The sequence below is a fragment of the Carassius carassius genome, chromosome 16 (genome assembly GCF_963082965.1).
Source record: "Carassius carassius chromosome 16, fCarCar2.1, whole genome shotgun sequence".
Taxonomy (NCBI): Eukaryota; Metazoa; Chordata; class Actinopteri; order Cypriniformes; family Cyprinidae; genus Carassius; species Carassius carassius.
Window position 1 is genome coordinate 30,668,079 of NC_081770.1, and position 27,636 is coordinate 30,695,714.

General features: G+C 38.6%; 2 protein-coding genes across 2 annotated transcripts in view; one reads left to right on the top strand and one right to left on the bottom strand.

Annotated features, from left to right (window-relative positions):
• Positions 1 to 27,636, top strand: part of mccc1 (methylcrotonyl-CoA carboxylase subunit) — a 170,170-nt gene that overhangs the window by 39,366 nt on the left and 103,168 nt on the right. The gene's annotated exons all lie outside the window — the stretch shown is intronic.
• The window catches only part of atp11b (ATPase phospholipid transporting 11B), a 54,311-nt gene that overhangs the window by 23,867 nt on the left and 2,808 nt on the right, over positions 1 to 27,636 (bottom strand). The window contains exons 2-12 of the mRNA XM_059569829.1: positions 7,118 to 7,234; positions 6,895 to 6,984; positions 5,306 to 5,386; positions 5,085 to 5,192; positions 4,812 to 4,940; positions 1,610 to 1,713; positions 1,435 to 1,482; positions 841 to 905; positions 574 to 655; positions 348 to 498; positions 35 to 232 (exon numbers count right to left, since the gene is read on the bottom strand). Coding sequence (XP_059425812.1) covers positions 35 to 232; positions 348 to 498; positions 574 to 655; positions 841 to 905; positions 1,435 to 1,482; positions 1,610 to 1,713; positions 4,812 to 4,940; positions 5,085 to 5,192; positions 5,306 to 5,386; positions 6,895 to 6,984; positions 7,118 to 7,234 — 1,173 coding nt within the window. The remainder of the gene's footprint in view (positions 1 to 34; positions 233 to 347; positions 499 to 573; positions 656 to 840; positions 906 to 1,434; positions 1,483 to 1,609; positions 1,714 to 4,811; positions 4,941 to 5,084; positions 5,193 to 5,305; positions 5,387 to 6,894; positions 6,985 to 7,117; positions 7,235 to 27,636) is intronic.

Consider the following 27,636-nt stretch of genomic DNA (forward strand, 5'->3'; position numbering starts at 1 on the left):
GGGGAAACAGTTGTAATCACACACACACACACACCTGTCCCAACTCCTCATTGAGGTCTGATGTGTTGACTTGAGCCTTCTGGTCACTCTCTTCATGGTACAGGTCCAAGTCCCAGCCAATGAAAAAAGAGCCCAGAAACTTCTGCAGCTCAACGGTCACGTACAGCGAGATGGGGATTATGAAGTTGTACAACACCAGGAAAGCCAGGAAGTCAGAAATAAACTTCAAAATCTGCAGGGAGAAAATCAACAGTGGTCTTAACGAATCCTACTAGTTTTTGGACCATCAAAGAGCCACCAGGTGTCGAACAGTATGACTTTTATAATGTAAAATAAACGAGCGTAACCTGACTGCTGTTTCTCTCCTGATCGGTCTTCTGATTGTAAAATGGCTCATCCCACTTGTTCTCTGCCTGCCAGGCGTACTTCAAAATGGTGCTGAGGATGGCTTCGAACAGCAGAATGCCCAAGTAGATGATGAGAAACGTATTCATGGATCTGCACAAGAGACGAGAGAGATGATGTGGTAAAATGAGAAGCAAACGGTGGAAATGGAAATGACAAAACACATACTTCTCTACTGCAGAGCGTTTCTGGGATTTGCACTTGTAGTTCAGAGCCATCTTGGACTCCATGCCCGTATATACCGCCACACCTGCAGGACACAACACCAGTCATACTCAAACCATCACAACATTTTGGTGAACCATTAAAAACACAAACTGTTTAGGAAGTAAAGTGCAGTCATAAGTTGTGTAAGAAGGTAATAAGTAAATAAGGTCCATTCTGAATTCACACTGATTTCTAAAGACTAAAAATAAAATGGTGTGAATGCCATACCAAATATTTCTTTGGTGTTTTTTAATCTTGCTCCTCGAAGCAGGAGGTTCTCTGGTCCTAAGGGTCTAAAAAGAATAATCAAAATATATAAATAAACAATCAAATAAATGTAAAAATACTTAAAGGGCCGGATTTAATTTCAAAACGGCACCGATGGGAGGGAAAAAATCTGCGATTGATTTACTAACAGTGCACACATTCAAGAACACAGACGCAGCCAGATCATTTCTATAATGACCAGCATAGTCTCCTAAGAGTAGCGCAAATTATCATCTGCTTTAAGACATGCTTTTGGGACTTAAATAATATCCACTGCATGGTACGTCATGGTACGGGCTCGGTACAGTTCACTTTTGAGGGGTTTTCCACTGGGTACAGTATCTGGTACTTTTTTAGTACCACCTCTGTTGAGGTTCCAAGTGAACCGTACCATTACCAAAACGTGATGTGTAAACTCTGCTGATCACTGAATTGGTCGGAAAGAATCTGTCACAGAACCTCTGAATTTAAATCAGCACAGTCAGCGAAGGATCGATTGCAACGGTTTTGAACGAGTCAAAACCATAGTAATGTCAGATTTTAAGCTGGTCTTACCTGACTATCTCCTCTCCTTGTTGGGTTACTGTTATTCTTCCCACAAACCTGAGAAGAGAAAACGTGCTGCGTCAGGACTTACAGAACTGATAATAGCATCAAATCGAGTGTGGTTGAGCTGCAGTGTAAAACAGTGTTTGAGGAGGATTTTGGTGGATCTGCTTCTGTAAGGTACCTGTATAAGTCTGCCTCGGGCTGCTGGCACTCCACCACCGCCTGCAGAGACTCCAGCCGCGACACCGACTGTGAAACCGCCGTTTCTGGCACCGCATAGTGTGTCTGCACATCAGCATTCAGTGTTACAGTCTGAAACATCTCACTTCTTACATAATAACATGTTATTCCATTGCTTAGTACAACACTATAAAGTTGACATGTATCACATTGTCAAATAAAATACGATATATGGATATTAAATAATTTTTACTAATGTATCTCATATTAGCCAGACACAAACAGAGAATTTGTGTTTTTTTTCTTCTCCATTGAGCAGTATTTGTGAAGTGTTAAAACATCAGGGGTGGGCGATAAGAAAATATCAATATAATGAAATGAAGGAAAAAAAAAAAAAAAAAAAAAGGAAACGAAACAAAAAACGTTACTGTGCAACATGGTGATGAAAAACGTATTGTTTGCACGTGTTTTAAGCACTGTGGTTTAAAACCAAAGGGAATTAAAATCAGTGGCGAAGGAGAACTCATGTCCCTAGAGACTGTTTGTCAAATAAACATGCAAGCATCCTCTTAAACACAGTAATTTAAGTCTTAGGTGAAAGCAAACGGCTGAGAAAGAAAACACATGTAGCAGTATTGGATCCGGGCAGCTCTTAAAGGTCCCATGACATGGATTATTTCCTTTTCTTTAAATGCTTTTTAATGTTTCCTTAGGTGTACTTATATTGTTAGTATGATTTTTACATTTAAAATTTAGAAATAAAAAGCATTTTTTATATCCTGATATTAGTCCTCTGGCTTGAATGCTCTGTTTGAAGGGGCGTGTCTGCTGTGAGACTCCGAGTAAATGACAACTGTTGTGATTGGCTGACATCTTTGCATTCGAAATGCGTATTACATGTGGAACCCCAATCAAATATATATATATATACTACAGCTGTCGAGATTAACGAATCATGGATTTGTTGATTATATAATTATTTTTTGATCTTTTCCCATCACATGAAAGGCTGCAGTGATGAGTATTGAGTAGACAGAGTCTGTTTATCGCGTGAATGCAGTCATGTCGTCATTATTGCAACACGTTTTCTCTCACAAAATGCTTTCACCACAACTAACAGCAAACACATGAATACAGTAAGAGCTTTGTTGTGCAGCATAACAGCGTCATTGATTATAACGGCAGTTTAGGCAAGTGTGCAGATATACTCGCGATGTGTGAGAGCTCCGGAAAAAAGGGAGCGTTCTTTGATTGCTCTCTGTAGTTAAATCACAATTTAAATAACAGATTTGTTTCATGCTACTAAGAGAAACAACGTGAAGTTGATCGTTCAGTCACTGGCTTGATTCACTGATGCATAAACAGTATTAAACGATTTAGAAAGAAAGTCTGTGTGAACTTGAATAATTAGCTACACATCAGAAATCACTGATCACAGATCAGGCATTAATGAACACTGTTACTCACTGTTTGTGGTGGTGCTGTCGAATCCATATCATAAAAGTCTGTTTGTAACGCCTTTGCTGACATTGCGACTGAATTATATGTAAATATTTGGGCGGGCAAAGCAGAGAAAGGGGAGGTAACATTTCTCTTTACAACGTCACAAAGTGGAGATTCCAGATCAGACCGTTTGAGCTTCCATTTTCTCAAAGGCAGAGAAAGATAGCAAAATCTTGATTTACACCGATTAAAATTTTTAGAAACTTGGGGACCACATACATGCTAGGGGAAGTCATATTAATGTTAAAAAACCTCAGAAAGTGAAATTTTCATGTCATAGGACCTTTAAAGTGACAGCGCTCTAATATTCCTGCTTTCTGTCATTCATGTTAATCCAACAACAAAAGAGAAATAATCTCTAACTGCTCTTGACTAAATCACTTTTGTTACTTTAGTAAGAAGAAAAATACATTTAAATTTACATAGTGAAGAATATGCAATGTTTTTATACATTTTATTTATTTATACAATGTATGTAGCATTTCTTATTTGTTCTAATATTGTTTTTTCCCCCATTTTTGCATTTTTTTAGCATTACTTTTATTGTTAGTTTCTTATTCTTATTTAATCAATGACTATTTGTATTCAGTGTGCTAGAGTTTTTTTTTTTTTAAGACTAGTATTAAGTTTTTTGTGACATTTACACTGTCGACAATAATTATGAAAAGTTATTTAAAATAACTATATTTTGATATACTGCATATAGTTACTGTGAAATAAAATTATTCATACCGTGATATAAGAATTTGGGCATATCGCCCACCCGTCCACCCCTAATCATAAATGACCATTTACAAAAGAATGGTAGACCACAAATATGATAAACAATTTCTGATTATTATTTAAAAAGTCACGAACATTGCAATGAAACACCTTAATAACTACAGTACAAGGAGAAAATTATATAAATAAACTAAAAAAATAAAATCAAGTAATAAGTCTCTAAATAATAGAATAAACTATTTTGACCAAACTGAATGATGTCTACATGACCTTTAAACAGACAAACTGTTTCATCTATTTATTAAGATGCATTTATCATTGTTCTGCAATTTCTGAGGGGGAAATGGAGTCATTTTAATAAGAATGCACACAACTGGGAACTTCACATGAGGGCGAAACATCCTCACACACACTTGGCAACTGGCTTTCACAATGATCCGCCACACTGACCAACTGAAGGCGGTTTTGGTTTAAAACTGACCTCTGTGTGTGCCACACAACTGCCAATACGCAGCGACTTTTTTTGCCCAAAAAATGTGCTTAAATTTCTATTTAAATGAACCATTTCAAAAATTATTTATTTCATTTGTCAATCTTTTTTGACAAGCGTTTTATTTAAATTCTAAAGCTGCTCCATCACACGATTTGGACAGCCTTTTCCTTCTAAACTGAAAACCTTTCTGACAACTCAATATTTATATACTCAATATTAAAGCATGTCTAACCCAGACATTACTCAGCATTTCTTGAGGTAATTCACTCAGTGTGATTGCTTCTCGCTGCACATTTGTCACAAGCTCAGGGAGGTAAAAGTGACAGCAGAGCTCAGTGGAGGGCCAGTTCGACAAAACCAGTCACTAAATACACCCAGAGCACAGTTCCACAAGCCTTCAGTACACAAAAAAGTAACAATGTCACATGTTTATTCAGTAACTGCTCTGAGAAACTCAGTAAGATGCTATTGTTTAAGCAGAAACCTTCAGGTTAGTCTCTCCGTCCAGGCTGGCAGTGGTGATGTGGCACGTTCCCTCGGCCCGATCTGATGATAAGAGCACCAGATCTGCAGGAAACGTCTCATCTTTGGCTACTCTCACAATATCACCCACCTACGAGAACACAGGAGGAACATCACGTGACATGAACTGCTGAAACGGCACATCCTAAAGTCACTGTATTTCTAAGCATGACTGCAGGGATATGGAAGTGTTTCTAATATCTGAAAGCATCTGTTGTTGTTGGCTGAAACTCACTCTGATATTCTTGGATCGGGTTTGGACCAGACTGCCGCTGCGCACCACAAACACAGGTGCTCCGTTCACTTCATTGTCAGCTTTGTGCCGCAGCCAGTCTTCATATCCCTGTATTTGGGAGCGGGACAACTTAGCGATTATTCGGCAATCTAACTGGCACAACACTGCGTACACGTCATGATCCGTGAACATGAACTGCCAGAACACAATCGCACGCTCACCTGTTTGATGGCAGTTACTGTGATGACGAAAAACAGTGGAAGTCCACTAGTTATAGGGGAAGTGGGGGTGTCTATCATTAACTGGAAGGGAGAGAAAGGATCTTTTTAGAAACAGGGCAGACCTGTAGTATACGGTGTCATATACTGACTTTAACCCCCATTGACATACATCACCTTTGAAAAAACAAGGAGACATGCTTAATCAAGAAAGACAGTAGCTTGATTTCATGCAGTTGGGATGACATCACCAGCAATATGTGGTCATTGTTTGTTGTGGAGTTGTACTTTAACACAGCCAAGGTGTTTGTAGTCAACATAATCTTTACTTTCAGGAACCCTTTCCAACAGTGATGTTGCTGAGCTTGTATTATTTTTTCAAGCCAAGGATGATGGTGCTAAAATAACATAATTTACAAAATATGATCCACAAAAAGGTTGACATTTGCAAACAGCAATTCTCAAACTCATTACTAGGGTTGGGTACCAACACGGTACTACAGAATTGCGTCGGTACTACAGAGTACCGATTCACATGAAATAAATCAGTGCTAAATTGCTGTACCAGAGAACGCATCTGGCCGTATACGCTACAGAGAGAGAAAGAGAGACTCTGTGACATGATTTCAGCCCTCCAGCTCCTTCAAACAACACACAGGGCAAGCCAAAATGTTCTGAAGTGTGGTTACATTTCTAGAGCAAAATGGTTTCTGCGAAAACACAGACGGGATCGCCGAGTCCATTCATAAAAACGTAATTTACTTTATATCGTGGAATGCCACAGAATTCATCAGTTTTGGACAGATAAATCAAAAGTAGTTCTACCACTTAATTCGAACCGTTATACTAGTGTTTGTAAATATTAAAATGCAAAAAGACAGGTTAAATATGAGTCCTGCATGTTCTGCTTGCCTCTATGTATGAATGGCAGAGTCGCGAGTTCGTTTACTACACAAATATTGAAGCACGCGTGACACTCGCAGTGATTTTCGGCCTCTATGGCATGAACAAAAACTTTATCGCAGTTTTCCATCAAAATAAAACTATTTACACAACACAATTTTTCTTCCATGTATTAATTTAAACCGTAAACCTCAGTTTATTTGCCAAAAAATAAAAGGGATTCATTTTCATTTGATTTAAAAATAAATGTCTTCATTTGATTTTCAGAAAAATTAAAACAGAAGTTTTCTGGGGAAAAAGAACGAAAGAAATAGTTTGTAGGGCCCAATTGTTCAAAATGTTGTAATTGAGACTTTTGGACTAATTTTTTTCACTGAAATAAATGTTTTGTAAATATACAGAGAGTAAAGTACCAAATAAAGGTACCACTGGATACCTGCACCGAAATTCATGGTACCGATACCGATATCGTACTGGTTAAAATGTGAACGGTACACAACCCTACTCATTAACTCAATCATATTAACATCGTGAATATGAATGAGATTACGAGTTTGGGAACTGCTGTTTCAAATGCGAATGTGAATTAGCCTACAGATTCCTTTTCAGAAATTATTTTGAGACTCATTTCGTTCTCAAAGTACACACTCAGCTGAGAGCTGGGAAACACAAGGACGATCGGAGCTTACCTGAACCAAGAAGATAATGAGAAAATAAAAATTGGCGATTCTTCTGAACTGCTCAAACAAATTCTTGGGGATGAAGTTCCATATGGTGTACTAAAAAGAGAAAGCAAAACAGCGTGGATGATTTTACTGCCAAATTCTCAACAGGAGCAGGGAAACACATGCACACGTGATCTCTATTTCTTGACCTTTTCACATTCAAGCTCTCAGAAGAATCTGCTCTTACCTTGGAGGAAATGATCCTGTTGTCAGCAAACCTCTGAGGAATATAATGGCCGTGCTGTGGGAACTTGTTTGCTATGTAAACTGTGCGTGTGTCACTCTGATGGGGAGGGTCGAAGCCCTGGAAGAGATGAAGAGAGACGGCTCAGTCAATGTGACAGACAGACAGGCCAGAGACATCATGACTGCGGTTTAATATTTCACCTAATATCATACTAGCTAGTGGTGAAACAGTGACAGAATCTTAAAGCTTATGGAAAAGAGGGCCTGATGGGATGGCATAACACTCTGCCAAAGTCATTATTAATGCAGTTAGTGTGCAGCACACAATTCATTACGGGAGGCACTTTCACAGCACATGAGAGCTAAATCACTTACTATTGAACTCCTATTGCTTTCTGACTTCCTTTTCGGTCTGGTGGGCAGAAGCACATACTTCATGTGAATGAGTGTGTGATAATCAGAAGCCAGATTCACAAAAAATATCTTAAAATAGGGCTTGGCGATATGGCCAAAAAATTATCCCAATTAAACGTTTAATATCAATTGAAGTCGATATCGATAATTATCATGCTAAATTTCAAATCTTTATTTATAAAAAAGAAATATTTGGGGGGAGGGGGAAATTAACAACCTAATTTTTTATGGTGAAATTTAATGATTCTGACTTAGTTTTATTCAAATTAACCATTGGTATTCATACATTTAGGTCACGTTACCCACAGTTAAAACCACAGATACAGAACCTTAATACCATGGTAAAAATCTATGGAAAAAAAAAAAAAATGTTTTTTAGGTATTAATATGAAAAAATCTCAGTATAAATGCACAAACATTATAGCTTAATCACAAAAATGCTGTAATTATATTTTTCTGGATTTAAATGTATGCATGAAGGCTATTTTCTGGCTTGACTGAAGTTCAGCACTCAGCATGGTGCTGTGTATTTTACATGATCAATTTAGATGTTTAGATATCTCCATCTAGAGACAGGCTGTTTAATTTACCATGATTATGTACATTATCAACAGTATATAATGTTATGTCATGTTGTTTGATATCTGAAACAACCCAATAAATTCATTGAACATCTGACCTTTAGGGATTCAAGGCAGGTTGGAGGTTTTCCGAACTTTAAGCAGATATTTATGACTGTTTTCAAAAACATTAATTTCAGGAATTCAATTTTTGTTTTTTTCTTCAAAAGATCTAAAACTCCAGTCATTTCAATAGAAATACACCAAACAGAGTTTTGCATGACGTGAGGGCAGAAAGGTTCCCCACACGTTTAAGTTGGTCGCAGAGTTGACCAACAGGAAGAAGCTTGGTTTGAAAGTGACTTCCACGTGAACTATACTGTCTGGAGTCTGGACTATTGGCAACAGGAGAAAAAAACAACAACTAGCAAACCTTTCTCAATTCAGTCCCAGATTCCTGGAGTGGAATTTCCTCACAATTAACACTTAATGGCTTTGGTTTGTGGAACATGTGATTCAGGCTCTTTGCATAGACACAAAATCTCACTCAACCTAGTGCTTTATGCAAATGTTTCTGCAGCAGCACACTGGAAATATTCTCTCAGTGTCTGTGCAGAGCGTCTTCCATTGACTCTTGTCCAGAGGAGGCTGGGAAATCTCCTTCCTGTCTGTTACATGGCCACGTCACTCGACCTCCAGTGCCAACACATGCGTTCAGTAACAGTCTGAATCTTTTGACTGAACCTTTGTGTCTTTCATCCCATTTCCTCTCTGCACTTACCAAGAGTAAGACGCTGGAATTCATTCTGTGTGCTGCTTTTTCAAAACTGATGACCAAACGTATTAATTGGTATTTATTCTTGTGCTTAACACAAAATAAGATATTTTAAAGAATGTGCGTAAGCAAACAGTTGCTGGACCCCACTGATTTTGATAGAAGAAAAGAAATATATAATGAAAGACACTGGTGACCAGCAACTGTTCAGTTTCCTACATTCTTCAAAAGAACTTACGTTCAACAGAAGAAGAAACTAATCCAGGTTTAAGACAACTTGAGAGTGAGTAAATGACAGAATTTTCACTTTTGGGTGAACTATTTCCTTTAATGTTAATAAAAGAAATCACAAAGAGAAAAATAACTGACTGCTCTTGACTGAAGAACATTATTACAGTTGCTAAAGTTCAGCAGTAACAAAATAAAATTTTTCAACAACTTAACATAAATTTTTGCACCACATAGTATTAATAACAGTATCAATAAGTATTGGTAAAAGGGATGGAAATTAGTGCGGGTGATTTTGTTTTGTGGTGGGTAAACTCACTTCACCTACCGGCCACTGTGGCGGGTAAATAAAAAATAGCATACTGTTTCACCCGGCCAGTGGACACAAAAGTTAATTTCCATCCCTGGTGTGTGTACAACACGCAATAAAGTGTAATATCATCCGAAGCAGCTCTGTGGAGAAAGGCGGTGTAAACCGGGCTCGAAACGGTGGCGTTGTTCCCAGTGTTTGCAGCTGAAGTTAGTTCCGCTGGCGGAGTGATATATTTGTTGGTTATTTACAGAACGTTTTATAGCACGCGCTCATGACATACAAGATCGCGTGAAGAGTTGAATTTGTTATCGTGCACAAGTTTCTGCATACTGTCACGTCTCTGTCAGACCCCGGTAAGTTCATTTTCCTTCAGCATTCTGCAACATTTTAGATTATATGGACAGTTTGTGTTTATCTTTTTGTTTTTAACGGCATAATAAGCAAACTAACAAACAGTATTGTCGGTCGCGTGTCTAACTGCTGTCCGGGGGATGCATTTTATTTCCAGTCTTCAAGTACTTTTTCAGAAGTTAGCTCTGTGGCTAGTATGTCAACCCTCTACATTGCGAGTAAATCACTCTCATATTCGACTAAATCTTCCTTCTGGCTACTAAATGATGTCTAATATTAGCCAATGGCTAATAAATTGTATGATTTTACTCGCCAGTGTGTTAGTTGGAGGCTAAGTTTAGCACAGATATTTTCAATCGGGAACACTCTCTGACTCCCCGTCAGACGATCAGTGCTTTTTTTTCCTCAATGGATGCGCAACACACCTGTATAATGTACCGTAAACTCTAGTGTTAAGGCGCACAAATCGCCATCGCTTTCTCTCACACTCACATAGAGAAAGAGAAAGAGAGAGAGGGGATTGACATGCTAAATTTAAACAATATTATTTGTTGTATTTTCCTGTCAAAATAACGGCGTTCCTATGGAAGACGTCAGCTTTTAAGAACAGCCGGTTTTCCGGTAGTGGGTGGAGTTAATGCGCAAACGGCAATCTCATTGGCTGACACTCACCTATTATCGTCCATGTTTTGATTTCAGCAAATCAGTTCGAGCGAACACACAAAACCTGGTTAATATTCATGAATCCAGCAGCTCATTAATCCTTAGTAATCCTTAGTGTGTTTTATAGTTTTTATTAGTAGGAATCATATTATTATTATTATGTTATCAGTATTTTTTTCTTTTTTTTTTACAGAAACACTGAATGACCAAAAAAGCACCACCACCAGTCCAGTTAAAATGTTTAGCTAAAACGACTAATAAGCATTCAAACATGGTTATCAAGTTTACTTCTAATTACTAAAGCTCTATTCTTAAATGATACTTGATTATTATAAAGCTTGACTGACTGTAGAGTAAACTAAAATAATTACTATGGCGATTCAATTGCCAAGGTGTCCATAGGGTTGTAAGTTGTTATGTAGAAACAACATTGTATCACTACACATGTTTGAAAGCTGTGGCGTGACGAGATGCGTAAAAACAATGTATTAAAAATGCTGTGCGTTCGTTTGTCGACGGCGTAAAAGTTTGCGAGCCGAGATTTCTTTCAGTGATACAGTGTTGAACAGGGGACTTTCCCCCATGTGTTCCCTCAACCACAAAATAAATAAATAAATACACCAAAAAAAAAAAAAAAAAATACACTTACACATTCAAATACTAGTGAATCCTTTTCTTTGGAATTAAATACAACATTATTAATGTGTACGAAAAAGGAGCTGAGAGAGTGAGCTACTTCAGCAAGAATCGGCTGTTTCAAAACCTAGTAAGCTGCCTAGATAGGCAGCATTTTTGAGCATCACTGAAAGAGAAAATGTCAGTATTTCATTGAGACTTGAGATTAAATAAACTGCTTAAGTATTGTAGATCTTGTAGTATTAATTTTCACATGCAGTTACACATTGTCGGTTAAAATACATATTGTCGGTTAAAAACAAAAAAGTGGCTGGTAAAAACATTGAGTGACTGGTAGATTTTGAAATCCACCAGACACAGTGGCCGGTGGACAAAAAAGTTAATTTCCATCCCTGACCGGTAAGCAGTATCAGCATTAATAAAATGTGAATGATACCCAACCCTAGGTGGGACCCGTGTAAATGTCGGTGGAGAAAACCGAAGAGAACTCAAAAAGCAGAAGGCCTATGATTGGACACTGAGATTGCTTTGTTCCTTCTCAATATGCGAGTACATCAAATGCGTTTGAACCCTGAACAAAACTGTTTTGTTGAAAATGCTCATTCATTTGGACAGCAGGTGGAGTGTTTGGTAGAAATCGTACTTTCCCCGATAACAACAGAACACAAAGCAGCGCAGCACTGTACTTTGAACGTGCAGCGTTCGTGTTTATTTAATGAAATCATAATAGTCACATGCAGCCATATCACAATTCTGTTCTTTCTATCCCCAAATTTAAGACTTTCCAATACAATTTAAGAATTTGAGGCCTTAAATTCGATACAACTAAATGTAAGACTTTTTAGACCCGCGGAAACCCTGGGAACCGATAGTCTTAAGAAAATATTTGATGCCATTTTCATTATCTGATAAAGTAGCATTCATGCGCGGAGCTGCTTCGATTATACCCGTTACAGGGGAAACCACTGTTTCTACCACTCCAACTAAATAAAACCTCTACTAAACCAAAAGTGAAACTAATCCAAAAAACAAACAGCTGACAAAGTTAACTTGTAAGGAATTGTAAGTAACTGATTTGGATTCACTACTTATTTCAATATTTTGACACTGACTAAACACAGCAAACGAGCTGTACTATTAAAAGAAAAATAAGAAGATAAAGAAAAAAAATGAAGAGGGATATCCGACACAGGACCTGGGGTCTCATTTATAAAACTATGCGTAGGATCTTTACTAAAAGTTTACGTGCGCCCAAAAGCCAAAAATGGCGTACGCCAAAAAATATTCCGATTTATAAAACCGTGCGTACGCACACCTGTAAGCAATGTTCCCTTTATAAATCACAGATCACCCGCAGATGTGCGTACGTGAACCAGCCTCATATCCCGCCCTGTACACGCCCATTTTTAACCATAAATAGTCAATGCAAATCACCTCATGATTGCTGATCAGCATGTAAATGAGAGTGGAATCCCATATATACCTGGAAAACTGGCATGCGACCCGCCAATTAATTAATCCAAGAAAGTGAAAACGTGCATTTCTGTTAGCCTAATTTTAATAATGGCGACAGGTGAGAAAAGAGGAAAAAAACGTAATTTCTCAGATACTGAGATTGAAACACTTGTAGGGGAGGTGGAGGCTCGGAAAACTGTGTTATTTGGTGGCCACAGCAGTGGGGTCACTAATAAAAAGAAGCAGTGCGAGTGGCAAAGTATTGCTTCTGCCGTCAATTGTGTCAGTGGGACAGAACGGACAGTTGCAGAATTAAAGAAAAAATGGTCCGACCTGAAGGTATACAAATTTTTTTTTTACCAACATATTACATTTGTGTTTTATTAGGCTATATACCTATATAAATAGCAATATTGATTTTCAAAAAGTTTTATTTACATGTGCTTACAGTATGCAAAATATGTGAAATAAAGATTCTCATTCATTCAAGGTGGAGGCAAAGAGAAAACTGTCCTCCCACCGCCAGAGCGTGGCTGCAACTGGTGGGGGCCCATGTACAGCTGATCTCACATCAGTGGACAGCAAAATCGCGGCTATAATTGGGGAGGTCAGCGTGTGTGGTATTGTGTCGGAAAAGGAGGGAGACACTGACGTGACTGAAACCACAGAGGAGCAAGGTTAAACCGATTTTTAATCATTAACGCTGTACATTTGAGTGTGTGGGGTGATAAATGGATAAATGTTGCCAATTGTTTGTCCTCCAGTCCTTCCGGAGTCTGAAGCTGTAAATGAACAGGAGGTTCAGGGTGAGGGGTTCTCAGATGCAGATGCACAGCGTCCGGCTCAAAGCAGTGCCCCTTCTGCGTCTGGCACGTCCAAAAGTGGTCGGGTACTCACTGACGCAGTCCTGCAGTTACAGCGAGAGACAATAAACGCTGTCAACAGGGTTGCAGATGAGCTACGGCAGATGAGAGAAGTGATGCAAGAAATTGCACAATCATTAAAAGATGCAGTTAAAACATGAACCTTGAGTTTTGTCTTTCTTTACAAACGCCGCATGACATCCTCACGGATTCTTGCACCTCGTTGATATCCCTCTTGTCGGCCAGGGGGCTGTGGCTCGGGGTCGTAATGCTGGGGTAGAGGGAGATCAGGAGGGAGAGGAATACCGTTTCTCAGTGCTATATTGTGCAAAACACCACACGCCCTGACAATCTTGCACACTTTTGCTGGATGGTATAAAAGTCTGCCACCCGAGGCATCCAGAGCACGCCATCTGCATTTCAGGATGCCGATGGCACGCTCCACAACTGCGCGGGCACGAGAGTGGACCTCGTTATAATGAGTTTCCTCTGCGCTCTGCGGGTTTAAAAATGGGGTGAGGAGCCAGCGTCTCAGGGGGTAGCCACTGTCGCCTGCAGGTTATAATTATATTAAAAACAAAATTGTTACAGTTTCTACTTTTTAATATTGTTAAACTCACCAAGAAGCCAGCCATCACGTACTGCGCCTGCATTTAGTCTGTTCCCTACACTGCTATGTGTCAAGATAAAGGAATCATGTGTTGAACCAGGCCAGCGTGCCACAATGTTTGTGAGGGTCATGTTGGAGTCACATATGATTTGCACATTAATAGAATGCACATGCTTTCTATTAACATAAGCAAATTCATTTTCAGATGGTGCCCTTATAGCAACATGAGTGCAGTCAATTGCGCCGATTACATTTGGGAAACCAGACATTGCTGCAAATTGCGTTTTAATTTCGGCCTGTTCTCGCACAGTGTAGGGGAACCTGATGTATCGACTAACCATATTAAGTATACCATTTAAAACGACAGATATTATGGCACTCAGGGACGGCTGTGATATACCAGACCTATAGGGTGAGATGATAGATTCCAATAGAATTATTTCATATACAAAAAGGTCTTAGAGACAAATTTGAGGATTACTTATAGTTTTTTTATATTATTAATTTACCTGTCTGCCAATTCCCGCTGGAAACAGCCGGTTGCCAAGAACCCCAGAGTGGTGAGGACTTGTATTTGGACTGGGATGGCATGGTTCCGGCGTGTTGCCCTCTCTAATACTGGACCCAATTCAGCACATAGATCCAAGAGCACAGCTCTAGGGAATCTAAATCGGCTTATTAGCCAGTCATCATCATGGGCCAGGAAATCATCATGGTCCCTGAAAACTCGTTCTCTCCTTATTCTGCCATTAGCGTAATCCTCCAACAGTGCCAGGAGTGCCATCATGAAGCATTACATACCCGGGTCACCGGAGAATTTATATGTTTCTAGCAAATAGACTGATCGTTAACACCTTGACAAAATCACTTAATTAATTTGTGGGCGAAAATTTAAGACGAAAATGTTATAGTGAACACATGCTTCTTGACGGTTTTGTAATGAACACCGTAATAGTTAGGACCGATGATGAGTAGCGATTGTGCTTCATGACTGTATTTGCAGACTTTGACATTTTATGATATAGGCTATGTACATTAAGGAAAATATTTCCTTTTTACACTGTGTTCTGCAGTTCTCTAATAAAAGGGTATTTCATGCTATTCTGTAGGCTATCACATGTATCGCGCCATGTCCTCCTGTGCTCCCGTTGTGGACAATGTGACTGTAAGGCAGCGCTGATTATTATTTTATTTTACTTTTAATACATTTTGAATTACGTTTGGATTTTACTAGATGTATATAGCCTAAAACAATCGGCACAAATAACACTGTTGGATTTAATCTTCATGATAATGTGGATATAACGTATGAAATGGAGTGAAAATTAAATGTCATTCATTCTTATAATCGTTCTTCTCACATTTATTTTCTACAATCTAACTTCAGTTCACGACCTCACCATCGGTGTCGCCAATTCCCTTTGTCTCCAGAATGTGCGTACGCACGGCTCAAAGTTTGCTTAAAGGTGCGCACATTCTCCCGTCAAGTTTGTTTTTTATAGATCACAACCTTTGCGTGGGAACTGGCGTACGTACGTTTCCAGCCCCGTTTTGTGCGTACGCACGCTTTATAAATGAGGCCCCTGGTCTATATTGTGCAAAACTCAAACAATGTCTGTGCCGCATGACTCTTTTCTTTCAGTTTTGTGTTAATAGCATTTGTGTGTGTGTGTGTGTGTGTGCTAATAATCAACATTATAGAGATAATGAAACACGGACACAGCACAACAGCAGAATGAGGCGACTAATCAAGTATATCAAATCAATCGGAGAACAAGTGATTACGTATCTCTTCTCAGAGCTGATCTTTACACAGAAAAGCTTGTAAATATCCGCTGAGGTGACCAAAGCAGAGCACCAAATAAATCTGAGGCACAGCTGCGTGACTCTTCCCTTTGCAGCTGCATGGCTAAATTTACTCTAAATTCAGACTTATTTAACAAAGGCAGTTTGAGAGGGCGCTCATCTGCTCTGCATATTTTGTAATAGTCTGTGTCTTTCACTGTGAAGAATGAGTCTGCTGCTCCACTAAAGCACCTTTAATTAAACATTCACTTGGGAAGCGGCCGCTAATGAGATGAACGGTCAGGAAGGCCATCACTGACTCATAGCTACTTCCTTATCCTGGAGTGACCCGTCTGAAAGCTCAAAAGAGCTCCTAAACATCAGCATCTCACACGCTCACAGCAGCTTGTTTAGTGTGAAACATTTGGCTTACTTGGAACAAGCACAAAGGATGAATAAAAAACTGATTGGCCAAAAGAGTACAGATATTAGGGCGTTTTGATGATGAAACATACAGAAGCACTGATATTGAGAAGAAGAAAAAAAACAGAATTGGGTGGATCTAGTTAATGAGGTGCCTCAGGGCTCAGTTCTTGGACCACTTCTCTTCTCTGTCTACATGGCATCATTAGGTTCTGTCATTCAGAAACATGGCTTTTCATACCACTGCTATGCTGATGACACTCAACTCTAACTCCCATCCAGATGATTTGATGATAGTTGCTTACATCTCAGCTTGTCTAACAGAAATTTCTTGCTGGATGAAGAACCATCACATTCAACTCAACCCTGTCAAGATAAAACTGCTTGTGGTTTCAACAAACCCATTACTTCATCACAACTTTTACCATTCAGCTTGGCAAATCAACCATAACTGCTTCAAAAACAGCCAGAAACCTTGGAGTTGTGGTTGACGATCTCAGACCACATTGCAACAACTGCCTGGTCCTGCAGATTTGCTTTATCGAACATCAGGAAGACCAGGTCACCAACAAGTTGAAAAGAACACATCACACCTCTGTACATCAATTTGCACTGGCTACCAATAGCTACTTGCATTAACCCCAAGGCACTGATGCTTGTCTTCAAAACTACCTCTGGCTCTGGAGCCCTTTACCTAAAATCTTCTTCTATGTCAACTTGTTTTCTTGTAATTTATACCTTGCTACATGTACTGCGTTAGACTTACAAAGACTTGTCATAGCACTTACATATTAATGCTCTTTTGTTGGTTTTGATTGTAAGTCGCTTTGGATAAAAGTGCCTACTAAATGCCATAATGTAAATGTACTATAAATGATGATGGATCTTATAAGCAATTGCCAGAATTGTCATTCTCTATATTATTAGACTCTCATGGAGAAATCCAGACGGCCAAGTAAACACATCACAACAAAAATACTCAAGTCTACAAAAACATATGTCCACTGCAATTGCAAATATAGTTGGTAATTAAAGTCCTTATTCCCAAAAGCAATCACTTTCTTGGTTATCACTAGTGTTGAGAAGGAGCCGTTTCCTTTGCTAAATGTAGAGTTGAGAGGTTACTCAACACAACATCTTATTCAGTCTTTCATGTGGAAATGCTCTGAAGATGGAAAACATGTATTTTGGTTTTGATAAATACTATTTTGGCATCTATAGGGACAATGCCAAGTTTTTAACAGTTGATTGATTAATCATTGTACTCAGTACTAGTTGTGATATTGCAGAAAAAACTAATAAGCTACTGAGAACACACCTTTATCTAAATAATAAAAAATGAATAAATATTAAATGAAAACAACCACTGATCTTAAGTAAACACTGTTGTTCATGTAATTACTCAAGCAAACAAAGAGTGGTTTGCACACTTGTGTTATTTGATTGATATAATGACAGTCTATTAGGGGTGTAACGGTACGTGTATTCGTACCGGACCGTTTCGGTACAGGGATTTCGGTACGGTGCACGTGTGTACCGAATGACGGAATGCAATATTTTGTGTGTGGGTGGAACATAAGTACATTTCCGTGTTTCCAAACGAACATATTAAGTGGCGGAAGTCTCCGCGTTCAGCCTGGTTCAGCGCAAATCCCGCCCTGCAGCTGATTCTAAGGCCGGCGACACACTGGATGCGTGGCGCAAGCGTCTCAGCTGCGTGGCGTGTCCGTTTTTAATTTGGCTCCCATGTTAACTCATAGTTAACAGGTTAGAGCTTGCAGACTGCCTGCGTGAGGCGCGCGGAAAACGCGTGCATGCTAGAAATAGAACCGACGCCTATTTTTCACGCGACACGCACGCGTGTTGGAAGCGTTTCCAGGCAAAATAGAATAGGAAAATATGTTTATATGTCATTTTGTACACAAATACATATTAATTCATGACACTTTGATGTTTGAAAGTCTATAGGTTGACATAAATTCAGAAATAAATGTAATTTAAAAAATAAATTAATAATTATCGATTTTCAAATATTGCACCTGTCAAACATAGTCTATTTTGCCATCAATACTGTTGATGGTGTCCTTTATCAGTAGGCTTTATACTTATGCTCAACATGAAGTATAGATATTGTTGTCATGAAGACAAGAGCCTGGTCTGTCGACGGCCTCCCTTTATGTCACCTACAGTAGCAGCAGCACGCCAGGCACGATTCTGGTGAAGCAGGCCTACAAGCTGGGATTGGTAATGCTGCACTGTAATCATAGTTATTTATTTATATTTTTCATTATATTTTATTATATGATATTGGTTTGAGACAGAGTATTTTATTTAGTGGAGAACTTTGCAGCAGTATTTTATTTCTTATTTCTATTTTTTTTATTAAAAAGTATTTTTTTTTTAAAAGTGTATAGTAATAAACAACCTGCAGTTTAATGTTTGCATTTCTTTCCCTTACTGTACAGAAAATGAACCGAACCGTGACTTTAAAACTGAGGTACGTACCGAACCGTGATTTTTGCGTACCGTTACACCCCTACAGTCTATAGACTGCACACTTTTTTCAGTGACCTTGTTTTCCAAAGTATATTTTTCCTATTTATTTTTCTCATTAAAAATGTCTCTAGGAAAAAGTTAAAAGCTACAGACCAAACCAACCAGCTAAAAGGAAAAGTAAAACATCACAAACTCTGATTTGGAAGAAAAGTGGGCAGACTAGGCTACATGACTATGTACTTAATGGCTTTAACAAAGATAAGAATTACAATCCCACGAAGCCTTGTGAATGACAATTAAAAACGATGAAGTTAAAAAGATAAATGTTATGAAGGTAAAGTACTGAGTTAAAGATGTTACATTTTAAGATAGATCAAAACAATGTCACGAATAAAGCTGTTTTTACTGTACATTCGAATATTCGTTCTGCTCTAATTATTCGATAAATAAAAATGATATTCGAATTTGGCAAACAAAAACTTTAAGTGATTCTCCACGGCATATTTGAAGATGTATGCAAGCAAAATGAATAAGGGGCCGTTTACATATCGTGCCTAAAAACTCGTGGAAAACGCTAGGCGCGCCGCTTTCTCCTTCTATCCAAAGCGCTCGGGCAGGAGCACTCCTGAGGCGTCTGCCGTTGCTAAGCAATAATGACCCGCTCTCTCCATGAAGACGCGGAAATTTCAGCAAAGGATTAATGGATTTGCAGCACAAAAAAAAATCGCTTTCAGTAGCTCTGCTACTAAATTTATTTCAAAATGGCAATCAATATACAGCTATGATAAGCTGTTCCTTCATCTTGGCTGAGCTTTCAACGTTGTTACGGGAAAGGATGAAGCTGAATGTTTAGTTCTTGTCACATGACCTGCGGTGCGCTTGCGGCATTCTGAAAGTTGAGATGTTTTTAACTCGATGCGGACGCGCCTGGAAAAAACGGGCGCATTGCACCGCGTGTGCAACGCGACCGCGTCGCTTCCATTATGAGCGCGCCTAACGCGCGTCTACATTGGAAATAACGAACTTGAGCACGCAAAAGACACGATATGTGAACAGCCCCTAAGAACTGCGGTCTTCTACAGTACTTAAAATATGCCGTGGAGAATCACAGAAAGTGACCGAATTCAATAACAATGTTGCGGCATCTCTCAAGCAACGAATAAACACCGCTAACTTGGAGAATGCAGTGAAAACTCCTCATCTCACATCTGCCCTAGACCCTCGGCACAAACATCTCAGGTTTCTCGATGAAAACATGAGAGAAGTAAGAAAAGAAAACTTTTTTGAACATTATCAGAACATTTTCCTTGATGCGAGTGGTGCGGATGCCGCCACCGTCACCAACGATGAAGAGGATGCGGCGATGCCCACTCGTCGGAAAAGGCTGAGCCAGTTCTTCAGCGATGATTACAGAGAGTCCAGCCGAGACGAGTGGGAACAGTTCTTGCTGGAGCCATGTATTCCAGCAGATGAGGATCCCATTCAGTGGTGAAACCAAAACACAAAGTGCTTCACAAAACTTATTCGCTTAGCACACCGTTATTTGTGAGTCGCGCCAACGTCTGTGCCGTCGGAGCGCGTTTTCTCCGCGGCCGGCCTTATTGTTAACATACTAAGGAGCCGACTTTCCCCCGATCATGTTTACATGCCCGTATTTCTTAACAAGAACATGTAAAAACAATAGAAAAAAAAGCAAAAAAGATTTGCTGACAGTTTTAAAGTTTCAAAGTTAAGTGTAGGCTACATTCTACAATAGCCTAATTGCTGCAGGCTGCTTTACGTTTTTTCTTTGTTCACTTTTTTTTTTGCTTTTAATCTGTACTTTTGGTTGTTTGCACGCATTGTTAAAGGTTTTCAGCTACAAAACACGATGTGTAATGTTCAAGCTTATTGTGTGTAAGCTTGTTCAAAATGACGGAAACAATAAATGTTGCTGCAAAATACCGTCTGTCTCATTAAACTTAATTTAAATAAACGAATATTCGTTTTTTGTGAGCTCAAATATTCGAATGTGATATTTGCTGAAAACGCCCATCCCTACCGTATTCATCATCAAATTAAAACAAAATAAATAAATATTCCAGATTTTGACTGGTTTTGTATAGAAACAATACATTTCACATTTATTTCAAAATGCACAATTGCACATAAAACTATAAGTAGACTGAAAGACTCCATTACATCATTCGCAGTGATTCATGGTAGTGGGCGCCTGTGAAAGAGTTCTTTTGGCTGTTAAGTTGAGATAATGCTGGCTGATGACTTTAACAAAAGCCTAGAACATCGATTATCAACCCTGGAGACAGTAGGTCTGTCTAGTTCAGATGTTATTATTAAAGGGGTCTAATTTTACTGCTCGCTGACGTCCACTTACAAGATTTCTAACATTAAAAACACCATAATTCAGAAGCAGCAGGTTCTTCTCTGTCCTGTTTTCAAGCCCCATCATTGAAACTCACAGATTGGATAGACGTGACTCATTCTAGACTAAATAAATCCACTGCTATTGATGGGCTAACTGTTTGTCTGTTTGACAGCCTACATTCTTTTAGCCATGATAAAAACACTGTTAATTGTGAGTTGCGACATTACTGTTGGATCCAATATAGCTGACACAGCATTGTCTTTTCGTTTTAATCTCTCTGCAAATCCTGAATCGATTTGTGCCTTGTTTAAAAATGAATCCGCAATAAATGCAAAAACTATTATCCCCTTGTTATCCTCTGAGCCATCTTTATTGTTTTGGTTGCCTGTGTTTGATCATTTTAATCATTTACCTAGAACAAGTGCAAATAGAAACAGATGTTGATCTAATTCTGCAGAGGCGGTTTTTCATCGCACTTTGCGGTCACAGTGTGAAAATTTAAAAAATAAGTCATTTTGGCATAGGGCTGCATGATAAATCGAAATGAAATGGAAATTGCGATTTGGCAGAAGCTGCGATTGTCATGCATATCTTTCAGTGAAGCAAGGTTCTTCTGTGATCAGCAGTAAATCTCGCAGAAGAAACCCGGGAAATCTCTTATAGCGGTAAAGATTTACCTGCTTTCATTAATTCAACGTGACTAATAAACATACTACTACTACAATATATGGTTTCATCTGAGTTTGTCTCATAATTTTTATTATAAGGAAGTATATAATAATGCTATGATAATCGACATAGCCGTTATCTCTGTGTAGAATACTATGAAGCCACATCTCACAGAAGGAAATATTTCAAACACTCGGCTAACGTTTTATGTAGTGAGTTTGTAGGAAAAACGTTATTAAATGTGGTATTTTCACGTGCTTTCAGATGGAGCAGTATTTACTACACAGAGCCGTAGTTCAGTGAAAAACTATGCAAACAGCTGTCATAAATGCAAAAATTATAGCTAAAAAAATAGACTTCATAATCGTGTGATTATATCGTCTGCTCCATCTGAAAGCATGTGATGATGATTTACTACTAATCACAGAACCGGCTTTACTGACCAGATGTGCATGACAATCACATTCGATTAATAGTGCAGCCCTATATTGGTCGCTTGACTTTTGTTTTTAGATTTACAAGAAAATTCTGAGTTCTGAAACTTACAGGCTGCTTTTATCGTACAATGACTTCTTACGTGTCAGAGCTGGGGTGCATTTCTGGGGTTAGCAACTTAGTTTTTGGCAATGGGAAATTGCATTGCAACCAACAAAGTTGCTAACTTAGTTAGCAACTATGGTTTTGGGAAACGCACCCCTGGATAGTAACTGATTTAGTGCTGCAACAACGCGTCGACATCATCGATTACGTCGACTACAAAAATACGTTGACGTGCGTGAAATGCGTCGACGCGTCACACTGTTTACATATCGCATAACTGCGGCTTCTGCTCCTGGGAATGGAGAAAGTTGCATTCTATCAAAAAAACAATAGGAAAACATACTGTTGCTCTCCGGTGTTACGGTTTAACTGGTTACCGTGTTATCTGGTGACTAACTTCCTGGTTCATGTTCCGCTGCAGATGTGATGGAACGACCGCAGCGATTCTAAAAGCACAAACTGATGTGATATTATTAAGTGTCTAATAATTGCAGACTTGCTCATTGCATGATTCTGATATTCTTGTAAGGATTACAAGTTATTGGTATGATCACCTGTAGCGGCTGAAGTAAGATAGATAAACAAAAAAATAAAAAATAAAGTAAGTCTGTGTTGGTGCGGGTTTCGACCAAGCATTAAAAGATGGCGCGGCGCGAAACAACAGTCACAATTCACGAACCACCGAGCTACCGATCTACACCGAATTAGCTCCAGATCTCTGGATTCAAGACAGGACTCTCGGCAGCACATCGTGCAGCTGCTGAATCAAGGAAATGTGACTGTGTTCATTTTTGACCTGTGTTTACCTATTATGAAAATAAACCATAGCAGAACCCTGACTACATTTTATGGTTTGTGATGCTAAAGAACATTTCATGACATCTCAGACAACTGTAAATTTGTGGCTACTGTGGTTTAATTATAAACGCTATCGTTAACTCATATTTACCATTGTAAAATAATTTTCTTTGCTTCTTTATATTTGTATACCGTAAAAACTTCAACCACATTCAAGTATTTTTGGAAAAAAATTAATAAAGGTTGAAATATTATATTAGAAGTTGTGCTTATATATTTTTGTAAAGTTATCCAAATGATTCATTAGCTAATCAAAAAAAGAACACTAGATTAATAATTTATTTTAATAAAAATAATCGTTAGAGTAGTCGACTAATCGAGAAAAAAAAAAAAAAAAAAAAAAAAAAAAAAATTAATAATAATAATTAAATAATCGTTAGATTAGTCGACAGAAAAAATAATCGTTAGTTGCAGCTATAAACTGATTACATGTAATATCTGGATTACGTAATCAGATTCCAAAGATTAAGTACTTGTAATTAGATTAAATTACATTTTAAAATACTTGTTATCAGACTACAGTCAAAAATCCCCTACTGATGAACTCCATTTTTATTTTAATGATCACTGTAGGGCTGTCAACGAATATTCTAAATTCGAATATGTATTCGAATAGTTTTAAAAAAACGAATTTCGAAGGTGAAAATTAATATTCGAATAAAAAAAAAAAGTGGAAAAAAAGGCCCGCGGTAGTAGAGGCGTGGTTGTCTGCTTTGCGAGTGGGCGCGCTAGCGCGCCTGAGGGTTCAGCGACAGGTCACAGCCTCACAGGAGTCGCACTGTCTGGCACAGCGTCACTGCTGAAAGTTGACGCGTCTTCATGGAAGATGCCAGCAAGTGCAGAGCCCAACTCGACCGAAGCAGAGAAAATGAGGTAAAATTGTTGACCCGCGAGACAAAGTTGTATGCAAACTACTTAAGATACAGTTAGCATACCATTCTACCACTAGCAACATGAGGTCACATCTCAAAAATGTGCACCCAAATGAGCATGGCATAATGTGTGGAACTCCAGCTAAACAGTTACGTCTTGACACTTAACGTTACTTTGCATCGCTCACCTCAAGCACTTTGTCTGCATTACGACAAGAGGCCATAACGGATAAAATAATTTCGTTCATTTGTAAGGACATGAGACCGATCAGTATCGCTGGGATGGGGCAGGCTTCAGGGAGTTCTGTCAAGCAATGCATCCGAGGTTTGATTATTTATCGTTTCATGTCAAGGAAAAGTTCCATGTTTACCACAGCACAGCTCGCTCGGGAGCATTCAAGGTCAGTTCTATATGCTGTAAAACTTCAATTAATATTAATAATATTTGTTTCAATCACTGAATGAAGCCTGCTATATTTGGGACTAGGGCTGTGACGGTTGCCGTGACAACCGCGTCACCGCGGTGGTCGGTTGCTACCGCGGTTGTCTACTGCCACCGGCGGTAGTGCACGTGACGTCACAAACATAATACAAAGTTTTGTATATAAGTGTAATAACTGTAATAGTTGCAAATTCTAAGTCTATGGTAATTAACAAATTACCTGAAACACAGCGTTTCCTTTAGATTGGCAGATTTGAGCGCGGGAAAATACAGTTTATACATTCAGCAAATTAATTTAGTGTTGGGCGATGGATCTTGTTGGGAAAGCAAATACCACATCGCCGATCTGAAGTCATCTGCATTCATGTCACCCATCAGCGTTTGCACAAGTTTTCGTGATCGCAAACGCTGGCTGGTCAGGTTTGGTGAGGCTTTCTCCAAACTGTCCAAATACAAACGAGACCCCGATAAATAAAAGATGGTAACAAGAAATATGGCAACGATTCCTTTTTCAAAGAGAGCGCGTGCAGATGAGGAGTTAGCTACTGAGCTTGATTGGTGGCGGAAAAGTTAACCGGACGCAACACAACCGCGTTGCGACAGGTTTAGTCTGTCTAGTATCTAGACAGGGTGTATTTAACGTTCTTATTTAGGCTACTTTCTTGTAGCCTAAATAAACATTATTTCTTTGATATTTATTTTTGTGTTTTGCAGGCGGCGTTCACTGACAGAAGTGCTCAAATAAACACAAACTGACGAGTTAAATAGGATGTGTTAGATGAGTGAGACAGTGCTGGGCTGATTTCTAGACGTGCATACATATAAATATATCCTGTATATAATATATATATAAAATATATTACATGCATGCACAGTTTAAGTCAGCTTTAATCACCTTTTTTGGTAATTCCATGAATTAACTGACCACGACACTGCTTGCACATAGTTTATTTCGCAGTTTGATATGAAAGGATATGCACAAAGGAAGCACGCACCGCCTTTGAGCACAGGACCGTCCGTGCTCGCTTAACTTGCACCTGATAATAAAGTGAGTGGAGCGCGTGTCTGAAACGTTTCCTGTTCAGTCATTCTGCCAGTCTGCGACTGAATAAATTCACTTCTTGTCATGAGAAAAAGTGACAGAAGCAGCAGTTGTGAGTGGGTGGCCATCCCCGCCCCTACGTAAAATAATTTGAATACGTTAAACTGGAAAAAAATTATCGCCTTGGTTAATGAGCAAATTTTGACACTAATATATATATATTTTTTTTTTTTTTCTCTCCAAACACCGCGCCACCGGCGGTTGTTGGTCCATGACTACCGCGGTGGTAAAAATCAGCCACCGTCACAGCCCTATTTGGGACAACAATCGCGACCTTAAATTGCTTGCACAAAAATGTGTTTGTTCATTTAAACCATTATGCGCAGAGAACGTGAGGGTGAGAGAGCGTGAGGTCTGCAGTCTTGGCCATTAGTTGATTTCCTTGTTTTTGTGTAGGTAATACGTTGTCATATATGTTTAAATTTAAATAGACTATCTATACAATTAGTTATGTCTCTTTGTATTATTTTAGCCTGTTATTGACGTAATGCGCATTGACGACATGCGCAACCAGATGTTCGAATAGTTCGAATATTTGTGTATTTTTTAGAGGGAATATTCGAACGTCATTTTTGAGCAATTTTTACAGCCCTAGATCACTGTCAGTTATTTTACTATACTATATTTACTATACTACTTTGGAAGGCGTTTGTCTTTCAATAAAATTAAAATCCACAAATTGATGCTAACTTAGAGTCATCTGATCCTCTTTGACCTGATATATTTTTATTAGAAGTACCCCTGAAATTTTATAATAAACATTTTAATAATGAAGCATAACATTTGCATGTTCACAGTTCTCATTCTCTCAGATAACCAAATAAAATATTACATTTTTTAAGTAAGTTTTATTTTGACATTTGTTTTGACTGTATTTTTAATTATTAGCAGTCCATTAAACTCATAAATTCCCTGCCTAAACTACCTTAATGTAATATAATGTTTAATGTACTACTAATGTACAAAAACTAATTTGTTGGGAATAACAAATGGAATATATTTTCTTACTCTTTCTTACTTTTTATGTCAATATGGTACATTTTTTTTCTATTTCAATCAATGTGGAAAACATAGGTCAAAGGTAATCTAAAAGTAGCTGATTATATTACCTAAAATGTGTAATGCAATGGAAAATTTTTGTAGTTGTAATTTTTGTCATTTAGAATCAGTAATGGATTACAATTTGTAAGTAATCGACCCAGATCTGCATGTCAAAAGATTAAGGAAAATATGATTCAGTTATTCCATATGGAGAAAATGGGTTTTTTGCTTCAGGCCCTCATTGTTTCTTTCCATCAGGCTGCTGTTACACTTCAAGATGCAATGCACAGACCCAGTATGATGACACAGAGCAGATGTCCCGCCTGTTTACATTTACATACCTGCTTTGCTTGCACTGATACCTCACCAGACGAGCACTCTGGCCAACAAGTAAGTGCATTTGACCATTGACTCATAAACATGTGGTTTGCAGCTATTAATAAAATATAATACTAACTTAACAGACACATCTATTTAAAATACACTCACTGGAACATACACCACATTAAATATGAATATACCATACATGAAACATATTGAATAGTGACTGATTAGGAGTCATTGTGAGCTGGAAGCAGCTGGTATGGCAGCGGATGAGTTTGTGTAAGATGACGTTGGCAGCAGAAAAGCAAACAGAATGCAGATCACATTAGGCTTTAGTGCTCTGCCCTGACTCTAAGCCCTGCCATAACAAGACACTTCCCATGACTCACTGAAACATGAAGAAACACAAGCAGCCTCGTGTGAATTAGGCTGGATGAAGGAAGGAAGGAATAAAACACTGAGAGAGAAGGGAATTATTATGCATTAAGGGAAATGTCTCTTATGTTCTGTAACCCATTCAATGCAATAAAACAACAGCTAGATTATTTTCCAGTTCTGAAGGAAAGAGTGGTTGCTTGAGCAAAACTCACAACACAGTGATGCTAAGATGATGTGGGTGGCTGTTTACGGGCCGAGCTGAAAGAGCCCATCTCAAACATTGACATCCTGGTCTCTCCATGTGACCGTTTGTCTCAATGAAAACACAGATTTGTTCCTATAGCTCAAGATCATCTA